At 36.8% G+C, this 13376-nt stretch overlaps 1 protein-coding gene across 1 annotated transcript in view; it reads left to right on the forward strand.

Annotated features, from left to right (window-relative positions):
• Positions 1-13376, forward strand: part of SMURF2 (SMAD specific E3 ubiquitin protein ligase 2) — a 113673-nt gene that overhangs the window by 42511 nt on the left and 57786 nt on the right. The window contains exon 2 of the mRNA XM_031032761.2: positions 13180-13218. Within this exon, the coding sequence (XP_030888621.2) occupies positions 13180-13218 (39 nt within the window). The remainder of the gene's footprint in view (positions 1-13179; positions 13219-13376) is intronic.

Consider the following 13376-nt stretch of genomic DNA (forward strand, 5'->3'; position numbering starts at 1 on the left):
AAAAAAAAAAAAAAAATTAAGTTCTTGACCTCATGGAATTTAATGTTCTAGTGGGGAAGTAGAGGGTTAATTGGTTTAACTGTTTATATTTGAAAAATGTGGGTCTTTATGGATGTTTAAAACTGGTAATTCCCAGGGCTTCTTGGAGAAATGAGTGATTCTAGGACAAGGGCAGGGAACACAGGATGAGCCTGGAGCATTTTCTAGTGTCAGAAAGTATGCAGTTGTACCCCCGTCCCCACAATTATGTGTGTATGTCAAAGGAACACAGGAACCAACTGAAAACTACCAGTGGCCAAAGCTGGAATAGTTTGAGCAACAGAGTAAAGTAATACTGGATTATAACCCAAAGTATAAAATAAATATTTATGAGTCCATACTGGTATAAATAAATGATTGAATAAATAGATAAATGGAGGAGGATAGACAACTCTCCCATGCAAATTCCAAATAATTTATGTGGACATTCCACAGTTAAGGAGGGGAAAAATAACTCCCTGGTTTTTAAGTGTGGGCTGCACACTAATAGTGATTTCCTTCCAAAGAGTACAGTATGGAAAGGAGGATAAAAGAGTACCTCTAGAGTCGAGAAACCCTACAAACACTACTTCAGCCAGGTCAAGGTTAATATCAATAGTGATAAGTCATCCTTGACATGATATCATGAGAATGGCACCTTTACTGTGGACTTCCTCCCAACAGCTCATAAACCCAGAATAATCATGAGAAATCAGACAGATTGACTTGAGAGGCATTCTACGAAATACCTGACCAGTATTCTCTAAACTATCAAGGCCATGAATAATAAGTCTGAGAAACAATAACAAAGTCTGTGAAACTGTCATAGCCAAGGGGAGCCTAAGGAGACATGATGACTAAATGTAATATGGCTTCCTCAGTGGGATCTTGGAACAGAGTAAAGCCCTTATGTGAAAATTAAGGAAATCTGAATAAAATATGAACTTTAGTTAATAATAATTTATATTGGTTCATTAAATTATGACAAATGTACCATACTAATATAAGATGTTATGAGTAATAGGGTAAATGGTTGTGGGGTATATGGGAACACTATACTATCTTTGTAACTTTCCTGTAAATTGAAAATTATCCTAATATAAGTTTATTAAATTTAGTAATTCCCTATCAACCCAGGAAATATCTCAAAAGCATGAAGTTATGAAGAAGTTATAAATCACAGTGCTTTTTTTTTTATAGTCGCAGTCTTCTTTCCTATTTGTATTAGTGGCTTGTATTTACAAATATGGTCTGTTTTGAAAACTAAGTATCGGGTGGCTCAGTTGGTTAAGCGACTGCCTTCGGCTCAGGTCATGATCCTGGAGTCCCTGGATCGAGTCCCACATCGGGCTCCCTGCTCGGCAGGGAGTCTGCTTCTCCCTCTGACCCTCCCCCCTCTCATGTACTCGCTCTCTCTCATTCTCTCTCTCTCTCAAATAAATAAAATCTAAAAAAAAAAGAAAACTAAGTATCTTTGGCACTTTGCTCTGTTAGAGTAGATCATCAGGTATTTGAGTGACAACAGTTTTTAGAGGCTGGAAGGATGCAGAAAGAGCTTATCCTTGTTTGCACTGTTGTAGAAATAAGGTTAATATAATTGGTGATAATAAAAGGTGATAATACGGTTTTTTATTGTATATGAGAGAAGGTTCAGTGAGATTTTTATTTTTTAAAGATTTTATTTATTTGAGAGACAGAGAACAAGGTGGTGGGGAGGGAGAAGCAGACTCCCTGTTGAGCAGGGAGCCTGATGCAGGACTCAATCTCAGAACCCTGGGATCATGACCTGAGCAGATGCTTAAATGACTGAGCCACCCGGGCGCCCCTGGTTTTTTGTTTTTGTTTTTATTTTAAGACTTTAAAGTAATCTCTATACCCAGTGTGGGGCTTGAACTCACAATCCTGAGATCAGAAGTCACACGTTCTACTGATTTAGCCAGCTCAATGAGCTCTGTTTTTAAGAAAGGGCTCCAATAGGTAGTTGGATAAGCAGAGTGTTTACAAATAGTTGAGAAAGCCACCGTGATTTGACTTGCTAGGTTAAGGAAAGCAAAGAGTGAATTTTATTATTTACTCTTTAGTTTGGTCATACCTTGTCTTGGTTTTCTGAGGATTTTCATTGATTTCAAGAAGTATTTGAGTACACATTATGTTTAAGATACATATAAACAGTAGGAGAGATAAAAATAAGTCGTGGCTTTGTTTTTAAGAAACGTATAGCTTAGTGGGACATTGAAGGACAGGTAAGATACCACGTGAATAACTTTAATACAAGCTTAGTGAGAAGGGACATACAAAACGAGTAGAGTCAAAGTGGTGGTGAAAGTTCATAGGAAGGGAGAGAGAAAATCAGATAGTGAGAAAGGAGGAGATCAGAAAAGATTTCACATGAAGATGAGATTTGAATGGATAAGATTTTGAAGGTAGGTGGTTAGAATAACAACACTTGAGATGGGAGGAATATTTTGAATGAAGGCAAGGCAGAAAAGTCTTGGGTTTATTTCAGGGGACAGAGAGGCTGATATTCTTAGTCTAGGGGTTAAGGAGAGGGAAGGCTAGTGTGAGTGAGCAATCTATAGAAAAAGAGAATAGAGCCTGGATTCAAAATGACTGATAAGCTCATTTACTAAATGACAGCTTAGGTCAAGCCATAACTCTTAGTTGTAGTTTCCTTTTCTATGGATATTAGAACATAACTCACAAACTTTTGTAAGGATCAAGCAAGTGACTCTGTGTGGAAGTTTTTTTGGCACATTATAAAATACTCTAGATGTATTGTTTAAATGTGAACATCAAAAATGGAAATAGGTGGAGAGAGAGGTATATGATACCTGATACAATCTGGCAACTGCTTTAGATGTGAAGTGGTCAGGGAGAGATAAGAGACAATTGCTTTCTAGATGATTGGAAGCATGTGGTGCAGTTCACAGAACTGGGAAGGTCAGAAAGAACAGCTGGTTCAGGAGGAAAGCTGTTGGATTCAATTTAGAATAAATAAAATTTGAAGTGCTGGTGAGGTATTCAGGTGGGTATGTGGGGTTAGGCAGTTGGAAAGTGGGCTTGGAGCTTGAGAGAAGAGTGATGCTAGACATACACATTGAGACTTGCTTTCATTACTGAAAGCTAAGTACATAAACTTTGTTACTGACTTCGTGTTTGTGTCTGCCCTCCCCAGTTTTATATGTTGAAGCCCTAATTCCCAATTTGATGGTATTTGAAGAAGGGGGGTCCTTTGGGAGGTAATTAAGTCATGAGGGTATAGCCCTCATGATTGGGATTAGTGCCCTTAAAGAGACTCAAGAAAGATGATCCTTCTCTTGGCCATGTGACCATACAGCAAGAAGGTGGCTGTCTGCAAAACAGGAAGATGGTCCTCACCAGACATCAGATCTGTTGGCACAGATCTTGGACTTCCCGGCCTTCAGAACTGTGCAAAGTAAATGTTTACACCACCCAGTGTATGGGATTTGTTACAGCAACCCAGACCAAGTTTCCTCATCAGGTTAGAAGACCCCTTTCTTGCACTTTAAGATGCTTGCAACTTGACGGTTTAATTTTATTAGAAAGTTTAGAGTAGAAGGGACAATAATAGCTAATATGTATTGAGCACTTGCTGTATATGAGGTGCTGTTCCAAATACTTTATGTGTTTCAATTTATTTAATCTTTAAAATACCACTTCAGGGAGGCTCCTAGTATCCTCCTTTTTACAGGTAAGATAGGAGGTAAAGAGGCATTAAGTAGTTGTTTGGGGTCACAAGGTAATAAGTAATAGCACCAGATTCAAACTCATATAGTGCTTATAGCTTCCCACCATACTATGCTGTCTCTGTGAGTGTCTCTAGAAAAAGTAAGAGAAACTTGGGAGTGGACAGAAAGTGATACAACCTTTTCCCAACATACAGACTAGTGTTCAGGCTTCATTGCACCTATATACTTGTATTTTATAATAAGGTTTTCTTCTCTTGGTGTTCTGATGAAGAAGTAAATTATCACGTGGTTAAATTTAGACATAGCTATGTCCATCACTTTGAGCAGCCCTCTGTTGTGTCTGTCTGAATGAAGGTGTCCAGTAGAGAGGAGGCAGTGGTCCCATCTCCAGTGACACTAGCCAGGCGAGGGTTCAGTCTGCAGATAGCGTAGGAGGACCTTAAGTCTAGTGAATTTACTGACCTTATCAGAGGAGACAGGACTTTCGTTTTCATCCCCAAATTTTGGAGAAAGGAATTTCGTGGAAGTAACGATTGAAGATACATAGCTGCAATGCTTTCAGGGAGTTTCTTACAATAATATCTTCTGTTGTGCGCCTGCTATGTGCCAGGTGCCTAGACTGCATGCTTTACGTTTCTCAGTGTGCTGCTTGGCTTTAGCTGAATCTTACTTATTTTTTAACATGTGAACTTACACCAGAGTTTGATTACTGTGTTTGTAAGAGAAGTTTTATTTTAAAATTGCCTCACTATAAGGCAGATGTTTCTAGTTGTGGCTAAAACAAGTACTATATCTGCATTTATTATGTCAAAGTAAATAATTGTTTTTGTACTGAAGAAGTTAACAAACCTGCACTTAAATTTTTTAAAAGCTTATTTGTACACCCTGATCTTGTTTCAGTTTTATTCAGTTAAAATACACTTTTTAAGGAAAATTTTTTGACCCAAATCTTCATATGTTTTAAGTTAAAAAAAACAAACCAATTACTTAAAAGTTGTTTGGTATGAGTGAGCTAAAAAGGTCACTTTTAATTGATTAACTTGAGAACCCATTTTGCCTTCGGTGAAATATTTAAATGCTGATAGTTTAGGGGTTTTTGTGTGTGTGTGTGTGTGTGTTTTAGTAAGAATATTTACCTTATTGTGATAGAACTTGTATCTTTTAATATAGCCTCTAATATGCTAATTTAATCACCTGCCTGCCAGGTACTAAATATATTAAGTTAAACTTAGTGGCAACAAAACTTAGTTTTGTTTTGTAACATGCATAAAACAAATGGCCTAAAATTCCTTGATTAAATGGCACTTTGGCAAGATACTTAGTTAAAAGCAGGTCTAATATGATTGTGGAGGTAAACTGTTTATATCTGTTGAAAGAGGGAGATTGCTAATTTTTTGTAGAAGGCCCTTTTGCATCCTAGGTTTCTGTTGACCATTTTGTGAACTTGTATCAGACCGATAATTGCTTTAACCAGCATAAGTTCCTTTATATAGGAAGAGCTAACCTGAGAGACTATGTTTCATTTTATGTATGATGGTTCAAATTTTGGATTCTGTAATTAGTCTGTTTGAGTTGCCATCTCAACTCTAGTACTTACACTGTAATCTCTGGCAAGTCTTTAATGCCTGAGTCTCTGTTTCTTCATCTCTAAAATGTAGGTAGTAATACCACTTACTTCACAGAGTAGTTGGTGTACACTTGCACATAGTATATATTCAATGATGTTAGCCAGTCTTCTTATATTCCCTACTAAAATTACATTTTATTAAATGTATTATTTGTAAATGGACTTCTACTCTTAGTATTTAAAGAAATATTTTCTTGTCAATAAATATATTTACATAATTTTAATGGATGTGTAATAATTCAACATGCTACTTGTCATCCTTAACTGTTTCATTATTATGCACAGAGGGTTGTAGTTGATACTTCTGCTCATTGTAACATTTTGTAATAATGCTCTTGAATGTGAATTATGTATGCTCCTGTTTCAAGCAACAGTAACTAAAATATGTACATATAAAAATTTGTGTATGAGTTTTCTATTGGGGTTAAATTTCATTTTCATTCCATGTGTAGGAGTTGAGGTAGTGGTTGTTTCTTGGAGCAGAAAGATCTAAATTGCTGTCATGTGCCAGCGATCAGGAAGGGTGCATATTAGTAGACATTTTTAAAGCACTAGGCCGTCTTGTTGGAATATGTATAGGAATGTTATCCTGAACTTCAGTTTTATTTTACAATGATAATATAAGTTCAAAGAAAATCCAGAGAAATCTACTCTTTTCAAAAATAGTCTATGCAACTTTTGAGTTGCAGGAACAGTGTTATAAAATCTGTTTTCATGGGGCGACAGAAGACGGGATGTCTGAGTGGTTTTTTTCTTTCTCTTAAGCAATCTCATTCCAATCAGCAGTGTAATTGGAATGCAACTCCAATCTGGAGGAGGAAGGGGAATTTTTGGCAAGAAGATACTGAACAGTTGGGAGTTTTATTCAGATTAAGCATAGACAGCCATTCATTATGAGTACAACTCAGTAAGAACAGCAATACCATTCTGTTTCTACAGCTGGGATTTACTCTGATATTACTACATGGTGTGTTGCAATTGATAACTCTTATCCAACCATAAAAAGAAATTATTGACTGAAATGGTAATATTTATTGCATCTACATTTCTGCAAATGGTTTTCTCCAATCACCTCATATTGGTTGCCTGAAATCAAAGACACTAAAGGAGATTTTTGCAAAATTTAAAATAGTTTCTTGAGAAAATAACAAAAAAAGGTCATTGATGGCATAATATTTGAAGTATACTTGACCTGCAAGCTCTGAGGGCAAAGTACTATTTAAATACTAAGTACTATTTATTTATTTTTGTAAATTTTATTTATTAGAGAGAGAGAGTGAGTAAGCATACAAGCAGGGGCAGAGGGAGAGGGAGAAGCAGACTCCCTGCTGAGCAGGGAGCCCGATGTGGGGCTCGATCCCAGGACCCTGGGTATATGACCTGAGCCGAAGGCAGCCACTTAACCAACTGAGCCACCCAGGTGCCCCACTAAATACTATTTAAATACAAAGTATTTATCCCCATGTCTGCAGAATCTGTTATAGTACTTGGCACAAAGTAGGTCCTTAGAAAATGGTGAACGAGTGAATGATATAGGGGGACACCTGGGTGGCCCGGTCAGTTAAGCGTCTGCCTTCAGCTCAGGTCATGATCTCGGGGTCCTGGGATCGAGTCCCGCATCGGGCTTCCTGCTCAGTGGGGAGTCTGCTTCTTCCTCTGCCTGTGCTCCTCCCCTTGCTTGTGCTCGCTCACTCTCTCAAATAAATAAAATCTTTTTTTTTTTAATTAATTAATTTATTTATTTAACAGAGATAGAGAGAGAGCACAAGTAGGCAGAGCGGCAGACAGAGGGAGAAGGAGAAGCAGGCTCTCCACCGAGCAGGGAGCCCGATGCGGGGCTCGATCCCAGGACCCTGGGATCATGACCCGAGCTGAAGGCAGCCGCTTAACCGACTGAGCCACTCAGGCACCCCTCAAATAAATAAAATCTTAAAACAATGATGAACTTAGAAGCCAATCCAGAACACAGGTGGAAGGATAGTTCTGAGGAACGTTTTAAGGATATTTTGGAATGGTATTAGGAGGAGGGGAAATGTATAGAAGGACTTAATCATATTTGTAAAGAGATCACTTTGGATCCATTGTGGAGAACTGATTGGAGAGTTGAGGCTTCAGGCAGGGGACTGATTGGGAGGCTGGTTGTAATGGCCTAGACTAGTTGATGGTGGCCTGGACAAGGGTGGGGGCATTGTTAATAGAAGTGGACAGATGAGGATATTTGAGAGGCAGAATTGATTAGAATTGTTACTTGCCGGGAGGTGGGGAGGGGGAAGAGTAGTGAAGGTTGCTGTCGAGGTTTCTGACTGGAGCAGTGGAGTCAAAAGCAAGGTTATTTATTGTAAGAAAGTAAACTGGAAGAGCAGTTTTTGGGGAGGAGGAGGAGATGATTTTATTTTGGGGGCATATTTAATTTAATTGAAGTTTAGGAGAGAGTTAAGATTGGGTCTTTATATTTAGGTGTCACCAGAATGGTAAAGGTCAGGGAGAATGTATGAAATGTAGCTCTTCATATTTATTTTTTTGAGAGGGGAAGAAGAGCTTTGTCAATCTGTTAGGCTATGAATTTTCTCCTAGGAAAAATGTGGGTTCTTTCCCCAGAAAAGTACACCTGCTGCATATGACAGTTTACATATAATTCCAAGGTTTGCAAAGATGGGCTTCTGTGCTTCTCAGGTTATAGAGTAAAACAAGAGGATCTAGGCCACAAATCCTGAAGAACCTCAATTTCCATGGATGGAGTATAGGAAAAAGATCTAGCAAGGAAGATTTAGAATGCATTTTATGCCTGGAATAAAACCAGGTGAATGTGGTATTGAACAGAAACCAGAAGAAAAGAGGGGTTCCAGAAGAGGCAAATGCTCCTCAGGGGTCAAGTGTGATAATAATGAAAGATGTCCATTGGATGGATTTAGTAATTAATGTCCCTGGCACTTTGGAGAAGCCATGTAGGGGCAATGGTGAGAGAGGAAACCAAATTGCAGTGAATTAAGGCATTAGTGGGAAGTGAAGAAGTGGAGTCACTCTAAATTTACTTTGTTCAGAGTATTTATTATGTATGGATATTGTACTTTGTCAGGTGCTTTTTCTGCATCTATTGAAATGATCATATGGTTTTTATCCTTTCTCTTGTTAATGTGATTAATCATATTGATTGATTTGTAAATATTGAACTGCCCCTTGCATCCTGGGATAAATCCCACTTGATGTGGTGAATGATTTTTTTTTTTTTTAAAGATTTTTTATTTATTTATTTGAGAGACAGAGAGCATGAGAGGGAGGAGGGTCAGAGGGAGAAGCAGACTCCCCGCTGAGCAGGGAGCCCGATGTGGGACTCGATCCCGGAACTCCAGGATCATGACCTGAGCCGAAGGCAGTCACTCAACCAACTGAGCCACCCAGGCGCCCCGTGAATGATTTTTTTTAATGTATTGTTGGATTGGGTTTGCTGATATTTTGTTGGGGATTTTTGCATCTATGTTCATCAGAGATATCGGCCTATGGTGTTCTTTTTTTAAGTGTCTTTGTCTGGTTTTGGTATCAGGAGAATGAATTTGGAAGCTTTCCTTTTGTTTTTTGGAATAGTTTGAGAAGAACTTTTCTTTAAATGTTTGGTAGAATTCACCGGTGAAGCTGTCTGGTCCTGGATTTCTGTTTGTGTTGGAACCTTTTTGATTATTATCAAAATTTGATTGTTTTGATTGTTGTCAATTTTATCAGTACTTGGTCTGTTCAGATTTTCTGTTTCTTCCTTATTCAGTTTTGGAAGGTTCTTTGTTTCTAGGAATTTATCCATTTCTTCTAGGTTGTCCAATTTGTTGGCATAACATTTTTCATAATAGTCTCTTAAAATCCTTTGTATTTCTCTGGTGCTGGTTGTTATCTCTCCAGGATTTCTGATTTTATTTACTTGAGTCTTTTTCTTGATGAATCTGGTTAAAGTTTTGTCCAGGTAAAATAAAGTAAAATTTTGTTTAAAGAACTTGCTCCCAGTTTCATTGAGCTTTTCTCTTGTGTCTTTCTTTTCTTTTTCTTTTTCTTTCTTTCCTTCCTTCCTTCCTTCCTTCCTTCCTTCCTTCCTTCCTTCTTTCCTTTTCTTCTTTTTTCTTTAGTTTCTATTTCATTGATTTCTGCTCTAAACTTTATTTCCTTCTTTTGACAGGCTTTGGACTTTGTTCTTCTTTTTCTAGCTCTTTTACGTGTAAAGTTAGGTTGTATGTTTATTTTTCTTGTTTCTTGAGGTAGGCCTGTATTGCTATAAACTTTCTTCTTAGAACAGCTTTTGCTGCATCCCAAAGATTTTGGACCATTGTGTTTTCATTTTCATTTGTCTCCATGTATTTTTTGATTTCCTCTTTGATTTCTTGGTTGACACATTCATTGTTTAGTAGCATGTTATTTAGCCTCCATATATTTGTGTTCTTTACAGATTTTTTCTTGTGATTGATTTCTGTTGTGGTAGGAAAAAATGCATATGATTTCAGTCTTTTTGAATTTATTGAGACCTGTTTTGTGATCTAACTTGTGATCTATCCTGAAGAATGTTCCACGTGTACTTGAAAAGAACATGTATTTGAATGGAATGTTCTGTATATACCTGTTAGGCCCATCTGGTCCTGAGGGAGAAAAAGTTAAGAGTTTTTCCTCTAAAATCCTTTGTTTTGTTTCCAAAACAAAGATGTCTACTCACCACCTTTATTCAGTATAGCACTGGAGGTCCTAACTCCTAGCTGCAGCAATCAGACAAGAAAAAGAAATAAAAGGCACCCAAATTGGTAAGGAGAAAGTAAAACTTCGACTATTTGCAGATGACATGATAATATATATAGAAAATCCTAAGGATTCTGCCAAAAACTACTAGAACTGATAAATGAATTCAGTAAAGTTGCAGGATAAAAAACCAATATATAGAAATCTGTTGCATTTCTGCACACTAATGAAGTAGGAGAACGAGAAATAAAACAATCTCATTTATAATGGCACCAAAAAGAATAAAATACCTATGAATCAACTTAACCAAGGAGGTGAAAGACCTGTACTCCAGAAACTGTAAAACACTGATGGAAGAAATTGAAAATGACACAAATAAATGGAAAGATATTACATGTTCATGGATTGTAAGAACCAATATTGTTAAAATGTCCATACCACCCAAAGCAATCTACAGGTTTTATGCAATCCCTATTAAAATACCAACAACATTTTTCACAGAATTAGAACAAATAATACTAAAACTTGTGTGGAACCACAAAAGACCCTGAATAGTCAAAGCCATCTTGAGGAAGAAGAACAAAGTTGGAGGGCGTATCATAGTCCCAGATTTCAGGATAAATATACTACACAGCTGTAGTAATCAAAACAGTATGGTACTGGCACAAGATAGACACATAGATAAAAGGAACAGAATAGAGAGCCCAGAAATAAACTCACACTGAGAAGGTCAACTAATCTGTGACAAAGGAGGCAAAAATCTATGGTGGGAGGGGCACCTGGGTGGCTCAGTCGTTAAGCGTCTGCCTTCGGCTCAGGTCATGATCCCAGGATCCTGGGATCGAGTCCCGCATCGGGCTCCCTGCTCTGCCGGGAGCCTGCTTCTCCCTCTCCCACTCCCTCTGCTTGTGTTCCCTCTCTCTCTGTGTCTCTCTCTGTCAAATAAATAAATAAAATATTAAAAAAAAAAAATCTATGGTGGGAAAAGGACAGTCTGTTTAACAAATGGTGCTAGGAAAACTGGACAGCCACATGCAAAAGAATGAAACTGGACCACTTTCTAATACCATACAGACCTAAATGTGAGGCCAGAAACCCTAAAACTCCTAGAAGAAAACATAAGCAGTAATTTTAACATTGACAGTGGAAACATTTTTTCTAGATATGTCTCCTCAGGCGAGGGAAACAAAAGCAAAGTTAAATTTTTGGGAGTATACCAAAATAAAAAGCTTTTGCATGGCAACAGAAACCATCAACAAAACAAAAAGGCAACCTACTGAATGGGAGAAAATATTTGCAAATGATGTGTTTGATAAGGGGTTAATATCCAAAGTATATAAAGAACTTACACAGCTCAACATGCAAAACCCACAAATAATCCTATTAAAAAATGGGCAGAGGACCCGAGTAGACATTTTTCCAAATAAGACATGCAGATGGACAGTAGATACATGAAAAGATGCTCAATATCCCTGACCATCAGGGAAATGTAAATGAAAACCATAATGAGATATCACCTCATACCTGTCAGAATGGCTGGAATCAAAAGGACAAGAAATAACAAGTGTTGGTGAGGATGTGGAGAAAAAGGAATCCTCATGCTCTGTTGGTAGAATGCAGCCACTGTGGGTGGGGTGTGGGGGTGGGGAAGGACAGTGTTAGACAGGAGGGTGGACATTGTAAGTGGAAGGAAGACAAAAAGAATGAGTATCAAAACATAAGTTTGTAGGGTTAGTGATGAGAAGTTGGAGAATTCACATATATTTTGTTTCTCTGAAGTAGCATGTGAAATCATTTCACTCTGGAATCATAGGCTGATGATTAAAAAACCCATTACCTCATCAGTACTGAAGATTATAATTTGGATTCATGTATGTATTGTGTATGTATTGATCCTGAGTATTCTATTCAGTTTATATGGTGATAATGAAGGTTTAGGGAGAAGTTCTTCTAAATCCAGTTTGTGATTTGGTACTCTTAGTTATGACCCTTAGTTTTCATGATTGAGTTTTTATGTTTTTAAAAATAATACTGTTTCTAAGACAGGGCCTAAGAAACTCTGACTAGTAAATCAGTATCTTGTGCTTACTTAATAATTTTATTCATTTGCCAGTGGCATCTGTCTTCAAAATGATTTTTATTTGAACTTTTAAAGTGAATATATTTTGACTTATTGCTGAGGTTTGTTATGTTAAATGAACTTTATACACTAAACTTTAAATAGTTGTAATTAATTGAACAGACCATTTAAACTGAAATGGGTAGAAATTAACCAAACGTTACATTTATAGATATTTTATAAATTAGAAACATATGGAAATTGATGTTTTCCTCTCACTTGTAACAAGTTTGAATTAAAGAAGTTAAGTTTATGACTACATAAGCAGTAATTTTTAAGTTAACATATAATCACGTACTATAAAATTCACCCGTTTAGAGTGTGCAATTCAATGCTTTTAATATATTCACAAGGTTGTGCATCCATCACCATAAAAGTAGTAATTTAATGCAAGGTAATACAGAGAATGTGGATTTGGGATATCTATTTCAATATTATTAACTTTCAGTTTTTGGTAGATACAGTAATCTGTCTTGTCATTGAGCTGATGATTTAGGAGAAGGTAATTTATCTCCTGTAAAATTCTGTAGAGTCAGAAGAAGAGTAAATAACAGAATGTTATTTAAAAAAAATCTCATCTATATCAAGAAAGTTCTAATTTATGATCTTCAGTACAAAGTTATTTCATTTAAAAATATATTTATCAACCTAAGTTTACATATTTTCTTCTTAGAACTGTTTCCCCCTTCTCACTGAGCTACTCTGAGGTAAATCTTGATGGAAGATTGATTGGAAGTCGATTCTTATTAGAATACCAGATTTATAAACTTTCTGGCCCTCAGCTGTTACTGGTGATCATTGCTGAAGTTGCAACCACTGGTTCAGCTGTCCTTTGCTAGTCTTTAATAAAAATTTGTGATCATATTTCATACTTTGCTGTAGTTATTATTAGTTAATTATTATTCACTGGTGTTTTCAGTGTTTTAAAATGAATCTTTTGACAGTGCAGTCTTACCGTTTTAATTCTTTCCATGTTTTTTTTTTTGTTTCCTTTACAGTACTCTGTGCAAAAAACTTGGTGAAAAAGGATTTTTTCCGTAAGTAAATTAACTTTAAATCTTGTATGTTGTGTGTTGACTTTTTGGATAACATTTTCGGAATTGTCTGGCTTAGTGAGTTCTCTATTCAGAAATCTACTCGGTACTGTTTTATGAATGCTTTGGTTCAGAGCCTTTTGGCAACACTGTGTTTTGTT

This window comes from Leptonychotes weddellii, chromosome 15 (assembly GCF_054177405.1).
Source record: "Leptonychotes weddellii isolate Sample4059 chromosome 15, ASM5417740v2, whole genome shotgun sequence".
Lineage (NCBI taxonomy): Eukaryota > Metazoa > Chordata > Mammalia > Carnivora > Phocidae > Leptonychotes > Leptonychotes weddellii.